We start from the raw sequence: 16,559 nt of genomic DNA on the forward strand, positions 1-16,559 counted from the left end.
GAGTCTGTCTCACTATAGCACCATGATGGAGAGTTGATACAAACAAATAAACATTAACTCTGTAGCTGCAATAATGTAGCCCTCTACGACTTTTTTCCTCCTCCAGAAAATGTCAGAATAAAATGACATCGAAGAGTGCTACATTATTGCAGCTAGTTCACTCTGTAGTCTCTCTGTTCTGCATGCTATGAAGATCCTAGGCTTCATGACCTGGTAAACTGATCGAGAATAGACATCATTCAAATTTTCAAATAGATATAATCCATTGATAGAAGATTGATGTTTTTGAGTAATAAAGTCATAATGAGATTTAATTTTGAATGTGATTCAGAATATCAGTCAAGTATAAGTGTGTGATTTTAACAAGTCAGGGGTACAATATTTAATTCTTAGTTAGCCTATCCTCAGTTTAACAAGTCGGGGATACAATATCTAATTCTTACTTAGCCTATCCTCAGTTTAACAAGTCAGGGATACAATATTTAATTCTTAGTTAGCCTATTCTCAATCATGGAGTCAGTATTCAGTAAAAATGGTGTGGAAACAATGCTTGGAATTGATAAAATGAGGCAATATCATTTTGTGTTTTTCCCCCAGCTATAAAATGAAAAATGTTCTTTTCATCTCAATAGCAGACCTATCCTGATAGAGACACTTAATCCATTCAGGTCCTCTGAAGTTTGGTGACAGTTTAAGGATATCAAAAACTAGTACCTCTGAATTGTATTACAGATAATTTGTTATGGTTTTCAGGAGAAGCAAGGTCGAAACTAAAATTTGCTGATGGCAAGATCGTGAAGAATGAGGTTGATATGCAGGTTCTGGATCTACTTGGTCCTAAAACAGAGGCTGACCTGGAGAAACCAGCCAAGCAAAAGGTAGGAGAACCAGCTAAGGAAAAGGTAGGAGAACCAGCCAAACAATAGGTACTTGTATGCAAATGAGATAAACATTGAGTATGAGAACTACTAGATCCTCAAAGGAAGGTTGAACAAGAAAAATCATCCAAATGAACAATATGGGAACTAGTTAAACAATCAGTAAAAGACATACTGGTCCTTAAAACCTAGGCAGACCTTTTAGTAACCGTTGAAGAAACATTTTGGAGATTTTTCGAAAATTAATCGTAATATCCAATCATAAAAAGCAGTCTACATGTAAAAGGTTCCGTTCATATTTGAGGATTACCCATTCAAAGCTGATTATTAAAGAAAATAAGATAATTTGAAGTAAATAAACAATAAAGTTAGGGCTATTCCAGAAATAAATACAGGGGGGGGGGGGGGGGGGGGGGGGGGGGTCGGGAGGCACCTTTTGTATATACCAAGCACCCATAAAAAAAAAATAAAAAATTACCCCATGACCCATCAAATTAATAAACTCATTTTACAATGACCCATCTAATGAAAAAAAAAAACTAACCAGACCCACCACAAAAATATTTTTAAAAATGAAAAACGGTACAAATCTTCTAGTCAATGACGCGGTAATGCCTGTGCGACATTGTATCACAGTAGTTCTGAAGAAACGATGTCACATCAACAATCAAAGGCATCTGTGGCGGGAATGTTGGAAAGATTGGGAGTCCAAACGATGCTATTATCATGAAATGGATATGGATATGTTTTTCCACGAATCGTTCGTCTTCTAATGGAGCCTGCGCCCAGAGGCCTCTATATCACCATCACACCGACTGATAAATATAACGCATCGGTACCCTCGTATAAATCAACTAAGGTTTGCCTATTTTTATTAGAAAACAGAATACCTATTGGTTTCAAAATATTCCCAAAATCGATGCACTGTAAACTGTAATAATCTACTGAACAGAGTTCGCCGCCATCACGTCCAAAGGGACCCTACTAAACGCGCCTCTAATTTGAAGAGTGCTGTAATGGAAAGTTATGCGCTGCAAAGAGCGACAACTCGAATAGTTCTATGTTACTTCCGATTTCCGATTTCGAAAGCAGCATTTCGAAAGCACGTTTTCAATTTTCCCTCCGTTTTGTAACCAACACAACAAGAGCGACAATAAAAATATTCTGAAAACTCAACACCCACGTGGCACAAAATAAAACAATAGAAACTACCCACTACCCATAATAAATATTTTTTTAACAGTCCAACCACGGACCAATTAAAATATGAAAAAATACGACCACCCATACAAAAAAATATCGTTTGCCGCCCGACCCCCCCATTTGATCATTTCTGGAACAGCCCTTACATAATTTGTGTGTGTGTGTCAATGCACATTTTTTATATTTGAAGGCTGCCAAAGACCAGAGCAACAGTGGGGCCAAACAAGGGGAGAAAAAAGAAGCACCATCCTCAGAGAGCTGTATGTGTCATTAATTAAGTCATTAATTAAATCATTAATTAAGTCATTAATTAATTAAATAGGATGGTTAGTCTGAATTAGTCATCTACAATTGTAAAAGTACTGTCCACAGAGAGCTGTGTGTGATATTAAGTCCATCCATAAGTCTTCTGTTTGTGTGAGTTAATTATGCCTCTATTTTCTGTCTGTAATTTTGTGCTGTGTTGGTAGTGTCATTAAATGTCCTGTCTTATTTCACAGTTGTGGGTGAAGACGGGGAAGTGAAAAGCTTCATGGAGATCATGGGCCAGGCTATGAAATTCCACAAAACAGGTATATAGGCTACATATCCAGGTATACACTTCAGGTATAAAATTACACATCCAGGTATAGAGTACACATCCAGGTATACACATCCAGGTATAAAGTACACATCCAGGTACTGAGTACACATCCAGGTATCGAGTACACATCCAGGTATACACATCCAGGTACTGAGTACACATCCAGGTATAGAGTACACATCCTGGTATAGACTACACATCCAGGTATAAAGTACACATCCAGGTATAGAGTACACATCCAGGTATAGAATACACATCCAGGTTTGAAATACACTTCCTGGTAGAGAATAAGCATCTACACAATCTCATCTACACTGTAGATTAGGTCTATTTTCCTTCAGAAAGACTCTTGTTCGAGGAAAGAAAAATTTTAGTGAACAGTTAGTAAACACTTTGTTATTGTAGTCGTTAGTTGTAATTATTGACTTTGTGTTGTAGTCGTTAGTTGTAATTATTGACTTTGTTATTGTAGTCGTTAGTTGTAATTATTGACTTTGTTATTGTAGTCGTTAGTTGTAATTATTGACTTTGTTATTGTAGTCGTTAGTTGTAATTATTGACTTTGTGTTGTAGTCGTTAGTTGTAATTATTGACTTTGTTATTGTAGTCGTTAGTTGTAATTATTGACTTTGTTATTGTAGTCGTTAGTTGTAATTATTGACTTTGTTATTGTAGTCGTTAGTTGTAATTATTGACTTTGTTATTGTAGTCGTTAGTTGTAATTATTGACTTTGTGTTGTAGTCGTTAGTTGTAATTATTGACTTTGTGTTGTAGTCGTTAGTTGTAATTATTGACTCTGTGTTGTAGTCGTTAGTTGTAATTATTGACTGTGTGTTGTAGTCGTTAGTTGTAATTATTGACTGTGTGTTGTAGTCGTTGTAATTATTGACTCTGTGTTGTAGTCGTTAGTTGTAATTATTGACTTTGTGTTGTAGTCGTTAGTCGTAATTATTGACTTTGTTATTGTAGTCGTTAGTCGTAATTATTGACTTTGTTATTGTAGTCGTTAGTTGTAATTATTGACTTTGTTATTGTAGTCATTAGTTGTAATTATTGACTTTGTGTTGTAGTCGTTAGTTGTAATTATTGACTTTGTGTTGTAGTCGTTAGTTGTAATTATTGACTCTGTGTTGTAGTCGTTAGTTGTAATTATTGACTGTGTGTTGTAGTCGTTAGTTGTAATTATTGACTGTGTGTTGTAGTCGTTGTAATTATTGACTCTGTGTTGTAGTCGTTAGTTGTAATTATTGACTTTGTGTTGTAGTCGTTAGTCGTAATTATTGACTTTGTTATTGTAGTCGTTAGTCGTAATTATTGACTTTGTTATTGTAGTCGTTAGTTGTAATTATTGACTTTGTGTTGTAGTCGTTAGTTGTAATTATTAACTTTGTGTTGTAGTCGTTGGTTGTAATTATTGACTTTGTGTTGTAGTCGTTGGTTGTAATTATTGACTCTGTGTTGTAGTCGTTAGTTGTAATTATTGACTTTGTGTTGTAGTCGTTAGTTGTAATTATTGACTTTGTGTTGTAGTCGTTAGTTGTAATTATTGACTCTGTGTTGTAGTCGTTAGTTGTAATTATTGACTTTGTGTTGTAGTCGTTAGTTGTAATTATTGACTTTGTGTTGTAGTCGTTAGTTGTAATTATTGACTTTGTGTACTTGTAGGAGAGAACTACAAAACAGATGGATATGTAATAACACCCAACACCATGAACTTATTAAAAAAGCATCTCCAGGAGATCGGAGGGAAGGTATATTGATATATAAATAAGGGAAGAACAGTGATTTGTTAGTAAACTCACGTCTCCAGGAGATTGGAGTGAAGGTACATTGTTATAATTAAACCTACAACACCTAATGTGGGACAGAGCCTGGAGGACTTGATACAGAAGACTGAATTTATAGCATGCATGCTTGTCATGAAGCACTCTTAGGTAAACGGGGTCAAGTTTGCTCACATAGGCTTGTTGTTGCTTTATACAATGGCATATAATCATGATAATTTTATAGAACACACAGGCACCTAGTACTGTTCCTAAGTGCTGATACGAAAAAGTTTATGCATGATTTGGATTCCAACATCATGATCATGTGATTAAAGAAGATGATCCACTCTGTATGACATGTCATCCTTAATTGATGACGTGAAATATATAGTGAATGGAAGTAAATTTAATATAGTTGTTGTGAAACAACAAAACAACCAACACTCACTGTATTGCTAAGAGTTTCCTTGGAGAGTAAGTTTTATGTGTTTAATTTTTCAGGTTCACACTCGATTTCCTCCAGAACCAAATGGAATTTTACACATTGGACATGCTAAAGCCATCAATTTCAATTTTGGTTATGCAAAGGTAGGCATGAATCAATTACGACAAAGTATTCATTACAGGGATACCTTACCAGAATACATGTACATTACAAAGATATGATAGCAGAAACTTACATGAATACATCACGAGAATACATTACAAGGACAGTTACTGTTAAATGAAGCATTGTTAGTTAGAATTAACATGTATGTCTCTATGGTCATTCGTTATGTGTAAGAGTGACTCATGATTTTAAAAAAATCCAGTCCTCAGTGGGAACTACGTCCTGAGGTATATTCATTTTGACAGTGAGTGATACAGTTGGATCATGTTCTTCATTCATGAATTTAAATTATTGAAATTAATTTTTCAGAAACACAATGGCAACACGTATCTGAGGTACGATGACACTAATCCGGAGAAGGAAGAGGAGAAATTTTTCACAGCAATCAGAGAGATGGTGGAGTGGTTGGGTAAGAGTCCTCTCTCTATAACGCACACACGCACGCACACGAGTATTAAGTGATATTAAGCTTATTCAACAAAATCGTTTTTCTGAATTAGACCAGCTTTTCATGTCCAAAATTGTCTTTCTGGTTAAATTTCAATTTCTCACTGGAACAGGATACAAGCCCTTCCGAGTGACGCATGCCTCTGATAATTTCGACAAGCTTTACGAGAATGCCGTGGAACTGATTAAACGAGGTCACGCATACGTTTGTCACATGAAGTCGGAGGACCTGAAGGGATTCGATACACCAGACTCTCCTTGGCGAGATCGACCAGTGGAAGAGTCTCTACAGCTGTTTGAAGTAGGTTTAGACTACAGGGGATGTGGCACTATGTCTAATTGTACTGCACCACCTCTAACATTAAGCAAAGGGAAATCACTTGCTATGTCTATTTTTCCATGAGTGTGTGTTGTTTGGTATGTAAACTGAGTAAGGGCTTTTTTATTTTATAACATTCTAAGCACAGAGCTACATGTAGTGGTACTATTAAAGAACTTTACAATAGACATTTTTTGATTTTGTTTCAGGACATGAAGAACGGTAAAATTGGGGAGGGGGAAGCGACCCTGAGGATGAAGACGACTCTGGAGGAAGGAAAGAAGGACCCAGTAGCCTACAGGATCAAGTTCACCCCCCACCACCGCACAGGAGACAAGTGGTGAGTACAGGATCAAGTTCACCCCCCACCACCGCACAGGAGACAAGTGGTGAGTACAGGATAAAGTTCACCCCCCACCACCGCACAGGAGACAAGTGGTGAGTACAGGATCAAGTTCACCCCCCACCACCGCACAGGAGACAAGTGGTGAGTACAGGATAAAGTTCACCGCCCACCACCGCACAGGAGACAATTGGTGAGAGGAGGGGGTGGGTCATTGAAAAGAGGGGTGGGGCTTTGAGATGAAGGGGTGGTTTGGGTTAGAAGGGGTGGGGTTTGGATGTTTTAACATCTGTAAAAGTGGTTATTTAGACACTGGGGAATTTACACTAACTACTTAGATACTGTACTCGCCTATAGATCGGTCCGCCTATAAGTCGGTTGTAATTTTTAAGGTTATTTTGCAGGAATTTTCCATTGACCCGCTTGTAAGTCGGTACAAATTTTTGTCAGAATCGGTTGACAATTTCAAGTCAATGCTCTAGTGTTTTTACCTATGTTTCAAAAAATATTTTGAGAAATTAATAATTATGAGGTGCTCCATATCCAAGCCATATCTGCTTGGGGTTTCAATACAACCCTTGATCTATTATGGGCAATGATCACTTGTTTATCAAAGCAATTATGGTCTCCTAATTACCAGTACCTGACACTGTGTTTACTTAGTGGCACGCGCCTAGCGAAAACTGTTATTGTGGGGTTCCGGTGTAATTCATTGTATCAACAATTTTAAGAGTCAAGAATGATGATCTAAATTATCTGTTAACAATATTCAATCTTTTATGAAATATATTTCAGCCGGTATACATTTGAATATTTCAATATTAAATCGGGTTCGTAATTCAATTTTACCGATAAATGATCGATTAGCTGAATTGAAAGAATATTAGTTACCGGTATGTAAATACTTGTACTGTATACATAATTTTGAAATACATAAACGATATGTCTAGATATTTGCGAACAATAATCATTTGTGTGGTAGTCGGAGTTGTTTAAAAAAACACCACATTACGCCGCCCAGAAAAATACCAATCTTCTTAGGACACGCCTATAAGTCGGACATAGAGTTTTGGACCAAAAATTGACTCCCAAAAAGCCAACTTACAGGCGAGTATATACGGTATGCAGTCACGTAATAAGCGCATAAATTTCCCCGTGTATAGTTATAAATATTTGATATGTTTTCATTGATGTTCCGTTACAGCATATTTTCGCCCACGCGTAATGTTGGATGAGGGAAAACACGTACCCCCAGCGTAAATAAGCACTTTTACAGTATAAGAAAATCCTATTTAACCATGTACAGAAATGAAAAACAAAAGTTGGATGGGAAATATTACCTTCCATGAATCTTTCCCTCATTCTTCACTGCTCAAAATTACATGTAAATAAAAAGGCATGCTAAATGTATGTTTGTTTGAATTTATCGATGATATACAATTATTGACATATTTGAAGTCAATATGACACTTTAGCTACCTTAGAAATGTAATATTCCCCTTGCCCTCCAGGATCAGAGAATATTGTACTTCTCAGGCAGATAAAATATCATGTTGACCAAGAAAATGTCCATAATTGTTTTATTTTATGTATTGATTGAATGATTTAAAACATCTGATCTGGCTACTAGGCTTACGATATTATACCTGGTCAGCCATTTTTCTTTACTGCTGGATGGGTACTACTAAACAGAGTACGCTAGAGTACTTTAGAGTACGCTGGTAAGATTTCATAATTTGATCACGAAAGCTCCGAATCATTCAGTTATGAAATAGATAATCGTGAATACGAACAATAACGTGAATGTAATATCACACAGTATTGTGTTAGTAGAAAGCAGCCTAAAAAGTACACGTAAATAGGAGAAGTATACGATTTAATGTATATAAAGATAAAAAAGTACACGTAAATAGGAGAAGTATACGATTTAATGTATATAAAGATAAAAAAAGTACACGTAAATAGGAGAAGTATACGATTTAATGTATATAAAGATAAAAAAAGTACACGTAAATATGAGAAGTATACGATTTAAAGTATATAAAGATAAAAAAGGTACACGTAAATAGGAGAAGTATATGATTTAATGTATATAAAGATAAAAAAAAGTACACGTAAATATGAGAAGTATACGATTTAATGTATATAAAGATAAAAAAAGTACACGTAAATAGGAGAAGTATACGATTTAATGTATATAAAGATAAAAAAAGTACACGTAAATAGGAGAAGTATACGATTTAATGTATATAAAGATAAAAAAAGTACACGTAAATAGGAGAAGTATATGATTTAATGTATATAAAGATAAAAAAGGTACACGTAAATATGAGAAGTATATGATTTAATGTATATAAAGATAAAAAAAGGTACACGTAAATATGAGAAGTATACGATTTAATGTATATAAAGATAAAAAAAAGGTACACGTAAATAGGAGAAGTATATGATTTAATGTATATAAAGATAAAAAAAGGTACACGTAAATATGAGAAGTATAAGATTTAAAGTATATAAAGATAAAAAAGGTACACGTAAATATGAGAAGTATAAGATTTAATGTATATAAAGATAAAAAAGGTACACGTAAATATGAGAAGTATATGATTTAATGTATATAAAGATAAAAAAAGGTACACGTAAATATGAGAAGTATATGATTTAATGTATATAAAGATAAAAAAAAGTAAATATGAGAAGTATACGATTTAATGTATATAAAGATAAAAAAGGTACACGTAAATATGAGAAGTATATGATTTAATGTATATAAATATGAGAAGTATATGATTTAATGTATATAAAGATAAAAAAAAGTAAATATGAGAAGTATATGATTTAATGTATATAAAGATAAAAAAAGTACACGTAAATATGAGAAGTATACGATTTAATGTATATAAAGATAAAAAAAGGTACACGTAAATATGAGAAGTATACGATTTAATGTATATAAAGATAAAAAAAAGTAAATATGAGAAGTATACGATTTATTGTTTATAAAGATAAAAAAAGTAAATATGAGAAGTATACGATTTAATGTATATAAAGATAAAAAAGGTACACGTAAATATGAGAAGTATATGATTTAATGTTTATAAAGATAAAAAAAGGTACACGTAAATAGGAGAAGTATATGATTTAATGTATATAAAGATAAAAAAAAGTAAATATGAGAAGTATACGATTTAATGTATATAAAGATAAAAAAGGTACACGTAAATATGAGAAGTATACGATTTAATGTATATAAAGATAAAAAAAAGTAAATATGAGAAGTATACGATTTAATGTATATAAAGATAAAAAAGGTACACGTAAATATGAGAAGTATATGATTTAATGTATATAAATATGAGAAGTATATGATTTAATGTATATAAAGATAAAAAAAAGTAAATATGAGAAGTATATGATTTAATGTATATAAAGATAAAAAAAGTACACGTAAATATGAGAAGTATACGATTTAATGTATATAAAGATAAAAAAAGGTACACGTAAATATGAGAAGTATACGATTTAATGTATATAAAGATAAAAAAAAGTAAATATGAGAAGTATACGATTTAATGTTTATAAAGATAAAAAAAGTAAATATGAGAAGTATACGATTTAATGTATATAAAGATAAAAAAGGTACACGTAAATATGAGAAGTATATGATTTAATGTTTATAAAGATAAAAAAAGGTACACGTAAATAGGAGAAGTATATGATTTAATGTATATAAAGATAAAAAAAAAGTACACGTAAATATGAGAAGTATATGATTTAAAGTATATAAAGATAAAAAAAGGTACACGTAAATATGAGAAGTATATGATTTAATGTATATAAAGATAAAAAAAAGTAAATATGAGAAGTATACGATTTAATGTATATAAAGATAAAAAAGGTACACGTAAATATGAGAAGTATATGATTTAATGTATATAAATATGAGAAGTATATGATTTAATGTATATAAAGATAAAAAAAAGTAAATATGAGAAGTATATGATTTAATGTATATAAAGATAAAAGAAGTACACGTAAATATGAGAAGTATACGATTTAATGTATATAAAGATAAAAAAAGGTACACGTAAATATGAGAAGTATACGATTTAATGTATATAAAGATAAAAAAAAGTAAATATGAGAAGTATACGATTTAATGTTTATAAAGATAAAAAAAAGTAAATATGAGAAGTATACGATTTAATGTATATAAAGATAAAAAAGGTACACGTAAATATGAGAAGTATATGATTTAATGTTTATAAAGATAAAAAAAGGTACACGTAAATAGGAGAAGTATATGATTTAATGTATATAAAGATAAAAAAAAAGTACACGTAAATATGAGAAGTATATGATGTAATGTATATAAAGATAAAAAAAAAAGTAAATATGAGAAGTATATGATTTAATGTATATAAATATGAGAAGTATATGATTTAATGTATATAAATATGAGAAGTATATGATGTAATGTATATAAATATGAGAAGTATATGATTTAATGTATATAAATATGAGAAGTATATGATTTAATGTATTAATATGAGAAATATATGATTTAATGTATATAAATATTAGGGCTGGGACGATTCAGGGTTAGCTCGATTCGGTTCGGTTTCGATTCAGAACAGCACGGTTCGGTTATTTTCGATTCGGTTCATGTTAGGTCCAATTTATCTAATGACACCACAAAAATTAACAATTTTAATGAGTAGCATATTTGATTTGATTTGATTCAAGTTATATAACTATATGTCGTCATTTGTAAAGATCATATCTATTCATAATGACATTTTATAACTTTGATAGAAAAAAGAAAACACTGACAGTCTATCAAAATTTGTTATATCAATATGCTACATAAGTTTTGGATTATTAAACAAATCTATAGTGAATCTAAAATGTATATGATATTGCTTTCATTGATATGCAAAAATTCAATAATTCTATGAATTGAGAGTCTTTGAAAATCTCTCCTTTATTGATTTACTTCTCTCATATTAACTGTCAAATCTGTTTCATTACCTACGGTGTTGATTTCATTCCACCACTGACAGAAATGTTATATGTCATGTAAAGATAAACTGCAATGATCTTACGGACCATATTCTGTTGGTATATGAGTGGTGAAAATACTAACTCTCAACACAGTAGTGATTTAAATCTCTGTTGCATAAAAATCCACGTTTTCAACATCACTCGGACGCCATATTTGTTGTTTTGGTGTAAGTAAAATCTAAACCGAACCGAACCGAAATCCGGAATTTGTAATCGGTGCATCGAATCGAATGGTATGAATCGCGGTGCACCGAAATTTTCGGTGCACCGCACAGCCCTAATAAATATGAGAAGTATATGATGTAATGTATATAAATATGAGAAGTACAGTATATGATTTAATGTATATAAATATGAGAAGTACAGTATACGATTTAATGTATATAAAGATAAAAAATGTGCTGAAGAACGTAGTTGTATCTTTCGTACAAACTTGTCACAAGCGCCATTGTACACCTGTTCACCTGTGTTACCACCTCAACCAAAATTTGGAGAATGAAATATATTCTAGTTTCTTTTTTCGTGTTTGCATTTGTATCAGATTATGGAGAAAGGTTTACTGTTGTTTCCAGGTGCATCTACCCAACCTACGATTACACTCACTGCCTGTGTGACTCCATAGAAAACATCACCCACTCACTGTGTACAAAAGAGTTCCAATCAAGGTACGATTACACTCACTGCTTGTGTGACTCCATAGAAAACATCACCCACTCACTGTGTACAAAAGAGTTCCAATCAAGGTACGATTACACTCACTGCTTGTGTGACTCCATAGAAAACATCACCCACTCACTGTGTACAAAAGAGTTCCAATCAAGGTACGATTACACTCACTGCTTGTGTGACTCCATAGAGAACATCACCCACTCACTGTACAAAAGAGTTCCAATCAAGGTACGATTACACTCACTGCTTGTGTGACTCCATAGAGAACATCACTCACTCACTGTGTACAAAAGAGTTCCAATCAAGGTACGATTACACTCACTGCCTGTATGACTCCATAGAGAACATCACTCACTCACTGTGTACAAAAGAGTTCCAATCAAGGTACGATTACACTCACTGCCTGTGTGACTCCATAGAAAACATCACCCACTCACTGTGTACAAAAGAGTTCCAATCAAGGTACGATTACACTCACTGCCTGTGTGACTCCATAGAGAACATCACTCACTCACTGTGTACAAAAGAGTTCCAATCAAGGTACGATTACACTCACTGCCTGTGTGACTCCATAGAGAACATCACTCACTCACTGTGTACAAAAGAGTTCCAATCAAGGTACGATTACACTCACTGCTTGTGTGACTCCATAGAGAACATCACCCACTCACTGTGTACAAAAGAGTTCCAATCAAGGTACGATTACACTCACTGCTTGTGTGATTCCATAGAGAACATCACCCACTCACTGTGTACAAAAGAGTTCCAATCAAGGTACGATTACACTCACTGCTTGTGTGACTCCATAGAGAACATCACTCATTCACTGTGTACAAAAGAGTTCCAATCAAGGTACGATTACACTCACTGCCTGTGTGACTCCATAGAGAACATCACTCACTCACTGTGTACAAAAGAGTTCCAATCAAGGTACGATTACACTCACTGCCTGTGTGACTCCATAGAAAACATCACCCACTCACTGTGTACAAAAGAGTTCCAATCAAGGTACGATTACACTCACTGCCTGTGTGACTCCATAGAGAACATCACTCACTCACTGTGTACAAAAGAGTTCCAATCAAGGTACGATTACACTCACTGCCTGTGTGACTCCATAGAAAACATCACTCACTCACTGTGTACAAAAGAGTTCCAATCAAGGTACGATTACACTCACTGCCTGTGTGACTCCATAGAGAACATCACCCACTCACTGTGTACAAAAGAGTTCCAATCAAGGTACGATTACACTCACTGCCTGTGTGACTCCATAGAGAACATCACCCACTCACTGTGTACAAAAGAGTTCCAATCAAGGTACGATTACACTCACTGCTTGTGTGACTCCATAGAGAACATCACCCACTCACTGTGTACAAAAGAGTTCCAATCAAGGTACGATTACACTCACTGCTTGTGTGACTCCATAGAAAACATCACTCACTCACTGTGTACAAAAGAGTTCCAATCAAGGTACAACAATAGAGAGTTCCACGCAGAATGTATGTAGATGAGTGTGTTTTACAAATGTTTTATTCTGAAGAGATAGTGGTGATGTGTAAGAAAGTACATGTATTTTTAAATCCACTCAAAAGTACATGTAAGTTTACAGTAATTTACCGTAAATACTGTGCATGCACATATTTTAGTGGGATTCTTATTTTAGTCGGTTTTTTTTTTTTGGCAGTAAAGGAAGCGTTCTAATATATGGCTGTGCTAGAATAGGAAAATCCCTCCATATTTTAATTACACCCCCAGTATATTTTGATTGAATTGATTAAATGTTTGTAATACTAGCTGTGTGATGGCCTAATTTTTCCTCCATTGTCGATGATCATTCTAATACTGACTGTGAAACAACCTGATTTTATTTCTGTTGTAGACAATTGTCCTATCACTGTCTGTATAACAACCTGATTTTATATCTGTTGTAGACAATCGTCCTATCACTGTCTGTATAACAACCTGATTTTATATCTGTTGTAGATAATCGTCCTATCACTGATTGTGTAACAACCTGATTCTATTTTTTGTTTTAGACGATCATCCTATTACTGGCTATGCAATGCTCTGGACCTTTACTGCCCAGTCCAGTGGGAATATGGCCGTCTGAATCTCAACTATGCAGTTGTGTCCAAAAGGAAGATTGCTAAACTCATCAATGAAGGATATGTGAGGTATGTTAGAAATTGAAAGAGGTTCGATGGGAAACTTGAAAGAAAAATATCTCCATATTCTTTGTAATGTATTGTCCTGACATCTTAATACAAGCTCCAGTGTGAAATGAACATAGCTTTATCATTTATAAAATGGAAAAATGTTACATTTTAGGCATTTATCATACAAATAACATGTGTGCTTCAGGAATTAGAGTGATATAAACATTAATTATGGAGTGGGGTGTTATATACATGGTATGTTAGACAATATGATTTGAGTTTTAAAAAGTGGCATGGAAAAGTATGGTACAGTGGAGCCTCGTTAATAAGGACACTTTGGTTCCCAGCAAAATCGTCCGGATAAATGAAGCGTCCGGATAATTGAATCGCATATTTTCTATCTTTACATAAGTAACCAATATGTGCCTACTTTATTGATGCATAGTGAATTAAACACATTCTATCATTGGATTTGACCATTTGCATTAGTAAATAAATTATGATAATGTTAGCATTTACATGCATTTCAAAGCACTAAAATTTAATGTACGTGTTCGGTGTATTTGCCTGTGCTTACATTGGACATACATATGATCCTTACAAATAAATATAGAAAACTGTGTACCGTATGCACTAAAACAAATAATGAAGCACTTTATGTAACTATAAGTAAATAAATCATTAGTAACTAACATAATCATTTACACTTCAAACATTTCATCACACTTTTACTTCTTAAAGAGACCGGTAATTTCCATCTGTCGCGATTCACGGGTTCGGCGGTCTGTTAAAACAATCTTCATCGTCCAAAGTTGATATAAGATTTTCGTGATTATCATGTCAGTTGACAACATTCTTTAACCAAAATTCAATCTGCCAGAGTTTATGTTTCTTACTCTATAATTATCCAAGACAATATCGGGAGAACAAAATCATTTAAGCTCGTAATATCAAGACCAACTACTGCTTTGATCTAGTCACGCGCACCTATTATTTTCATGATGCGATAATAACAGAACAAAACTCGGCTGAAACTAATATTACAGGTACATACAGAATTTAATTGTCATTTTCCTTAAAATGGTAATTTTCTCACATCTACCCAGAGTTTAAAAATTCGAAAGCAATAAAGCTCTACAACATCGTAACAAGAATCAATCGTACACAGGTACATTCTACATGCGTGACATTCTAAACGTTAAAACCTTATACTACATATGCATGTGTATGGACATACATGTATATTTCACGCCAATCAACAGTATAAAATCCAGAATCTAGAAGTATAATCTACACTCTTTAGAGTTGAATAAACCGATATCAATTTACGAATTAGTACAACTGATATGTGTAGCAGTTCAAAAAATTATCATTACGGCATGATGTTTAATTTATTAATACTATTAGGCTATTGATCAAGACTATAAAATAATATGCTACAGATTTATTTACAAAATTCAACACTACACACAATAAAGATCTTATGTGCAAAAATTGGCAATACAATGTCTCGATCGACACATGCTATCTAACGGATTTATCATCACACACCACCTAATTGGAGGGAGGTGTTGACAGGGTACAGGTAATCGCTTCAATTAGACAGTGTGGCTTGTTTTCTTTATAATTTACGCCTAGCTAAAACAGATCTTGCCTACAAAAATTACCGTCCGGATTAACGGTACAATTTTCAATGCATTATAACGTTTTGTAGTAAAAAGTGACCATCCGGATCCGGAACGCGAATTTCCGGATTAATGATGCAAAATAATGTATAAAAATTTCGTCCCTAGAAAAATCGTCCGGAAGGTGAAGCGTCCGGATTAATGGCGTCCGGATTACCGAGGCTCCACTGTATATGAAATATACTATACATTGTTAATCATATTCTTTTTGTGTGGTTCATTTATTTTAATAGGTACATACATGCCAACTTTTAAAAATCCCCATGGGGGATTTTGCGCGCGACGACCTTTTTTCAAGCTCAAAATTCACGACATTTTAGCATGAAAATAAATATTTGTCCTTTCAAATAAAATATCAATCAAATCATTGTTAATGTATCATATATTAACACAACATCAAATGTGTTTGACCATTAACTATATAAAAAAAACTTTGAAAGATGTACATTAATATTTTATTAAAATCATCTATTCAGCAAAAAATCTTCTCCAACAAGTCACATACATAATATCAAATAATATTTAAGGTTGCATCCTTTTACACCATACAATAAACATTGACCGGTCTATATATCAAAATTTAAATTAAAGCACATGCATTTAGGTACAACTGCAAAGGCGATCTTGCTTGTCTGTAAACATGGGCTTGCAGAGACTGGTGGAATAATCTGCATTGCAACCAAAAAAGGAGTGATCTGCCTTGCTATGAAGTTTTCGAACAAAACCTTTGCACCCATGACATCTGAAATAATTACCAGGAAAAAAAAACCACATCAACATATTCCGTTTTACTTGTAAATTAAGGCTACTTGCTAAATAAAAAATTCAG

General features: G+C 33.4%; 1 protein-coding gene across 1 annotated transcript in view; it reads left to right on the forward strand.

Annotated features, from left to right (window-relative positions):
- LOC125653397 (glutamine--tRNA ligase-like) overlaps window positions 1–16,559 on the forward strand; it is a 29,637-nt gene that overhangs the window by 2,606 nt on the left and 10,472 nt on the right. Inside the window, exons 5-14 of the mRNA XM_048882837.2 lie at window positions 754–878; window positions 2,272–2,341; window positions 2,582–2,653; window positions 4,331–4,416; window positions 4,933–5,019; window positions 5,351–5,450; window positions 5,602–5,789; window positions 6,017–6,147; window positions 11,787–11,879; window positions 13,926–14,063. Coding sequence (XP_048738794.2) covers window positions 754–878; window positions 2,272–2,341; window positions 2,582–2,653; window positions 4,331–4,416; window positions 4,933–5,019; window positions 5,351–5,450; window positions 5,602–5,789; window positions 6,017–6,147; window positions 11,787–11,879; window positions 13,926–14,063 — 1,090 coding nt within the window. The remainder of the gene's footprint in view (window positions 1–753; window positions 879–2,271; window positions 2,342–2,581; window positions 2,654–4,330; window positions 4,417–4,932; window positions 5,020–5,350; window positions 5,451–5,601; window positions 5,790–6,016; window positions 6,148–11,786; window positions 11,880–13,925; window positions 14,064–16,559) is intronic.

The sequence above is a fragment of the Ostrea edulis genome, chromosome 7, assembly GCF_947568905.1.
Source record: "Ostrea edulis chromosome 7, xbOstEdul1.1, whole genome shotgun sequence".
Taxonomy (NCBI): Eukaryota; Metazoa; Mollusca; class Bivalvia; order Ostreida; family Ostreidae; genus Ostrea; species Ostrea edulis.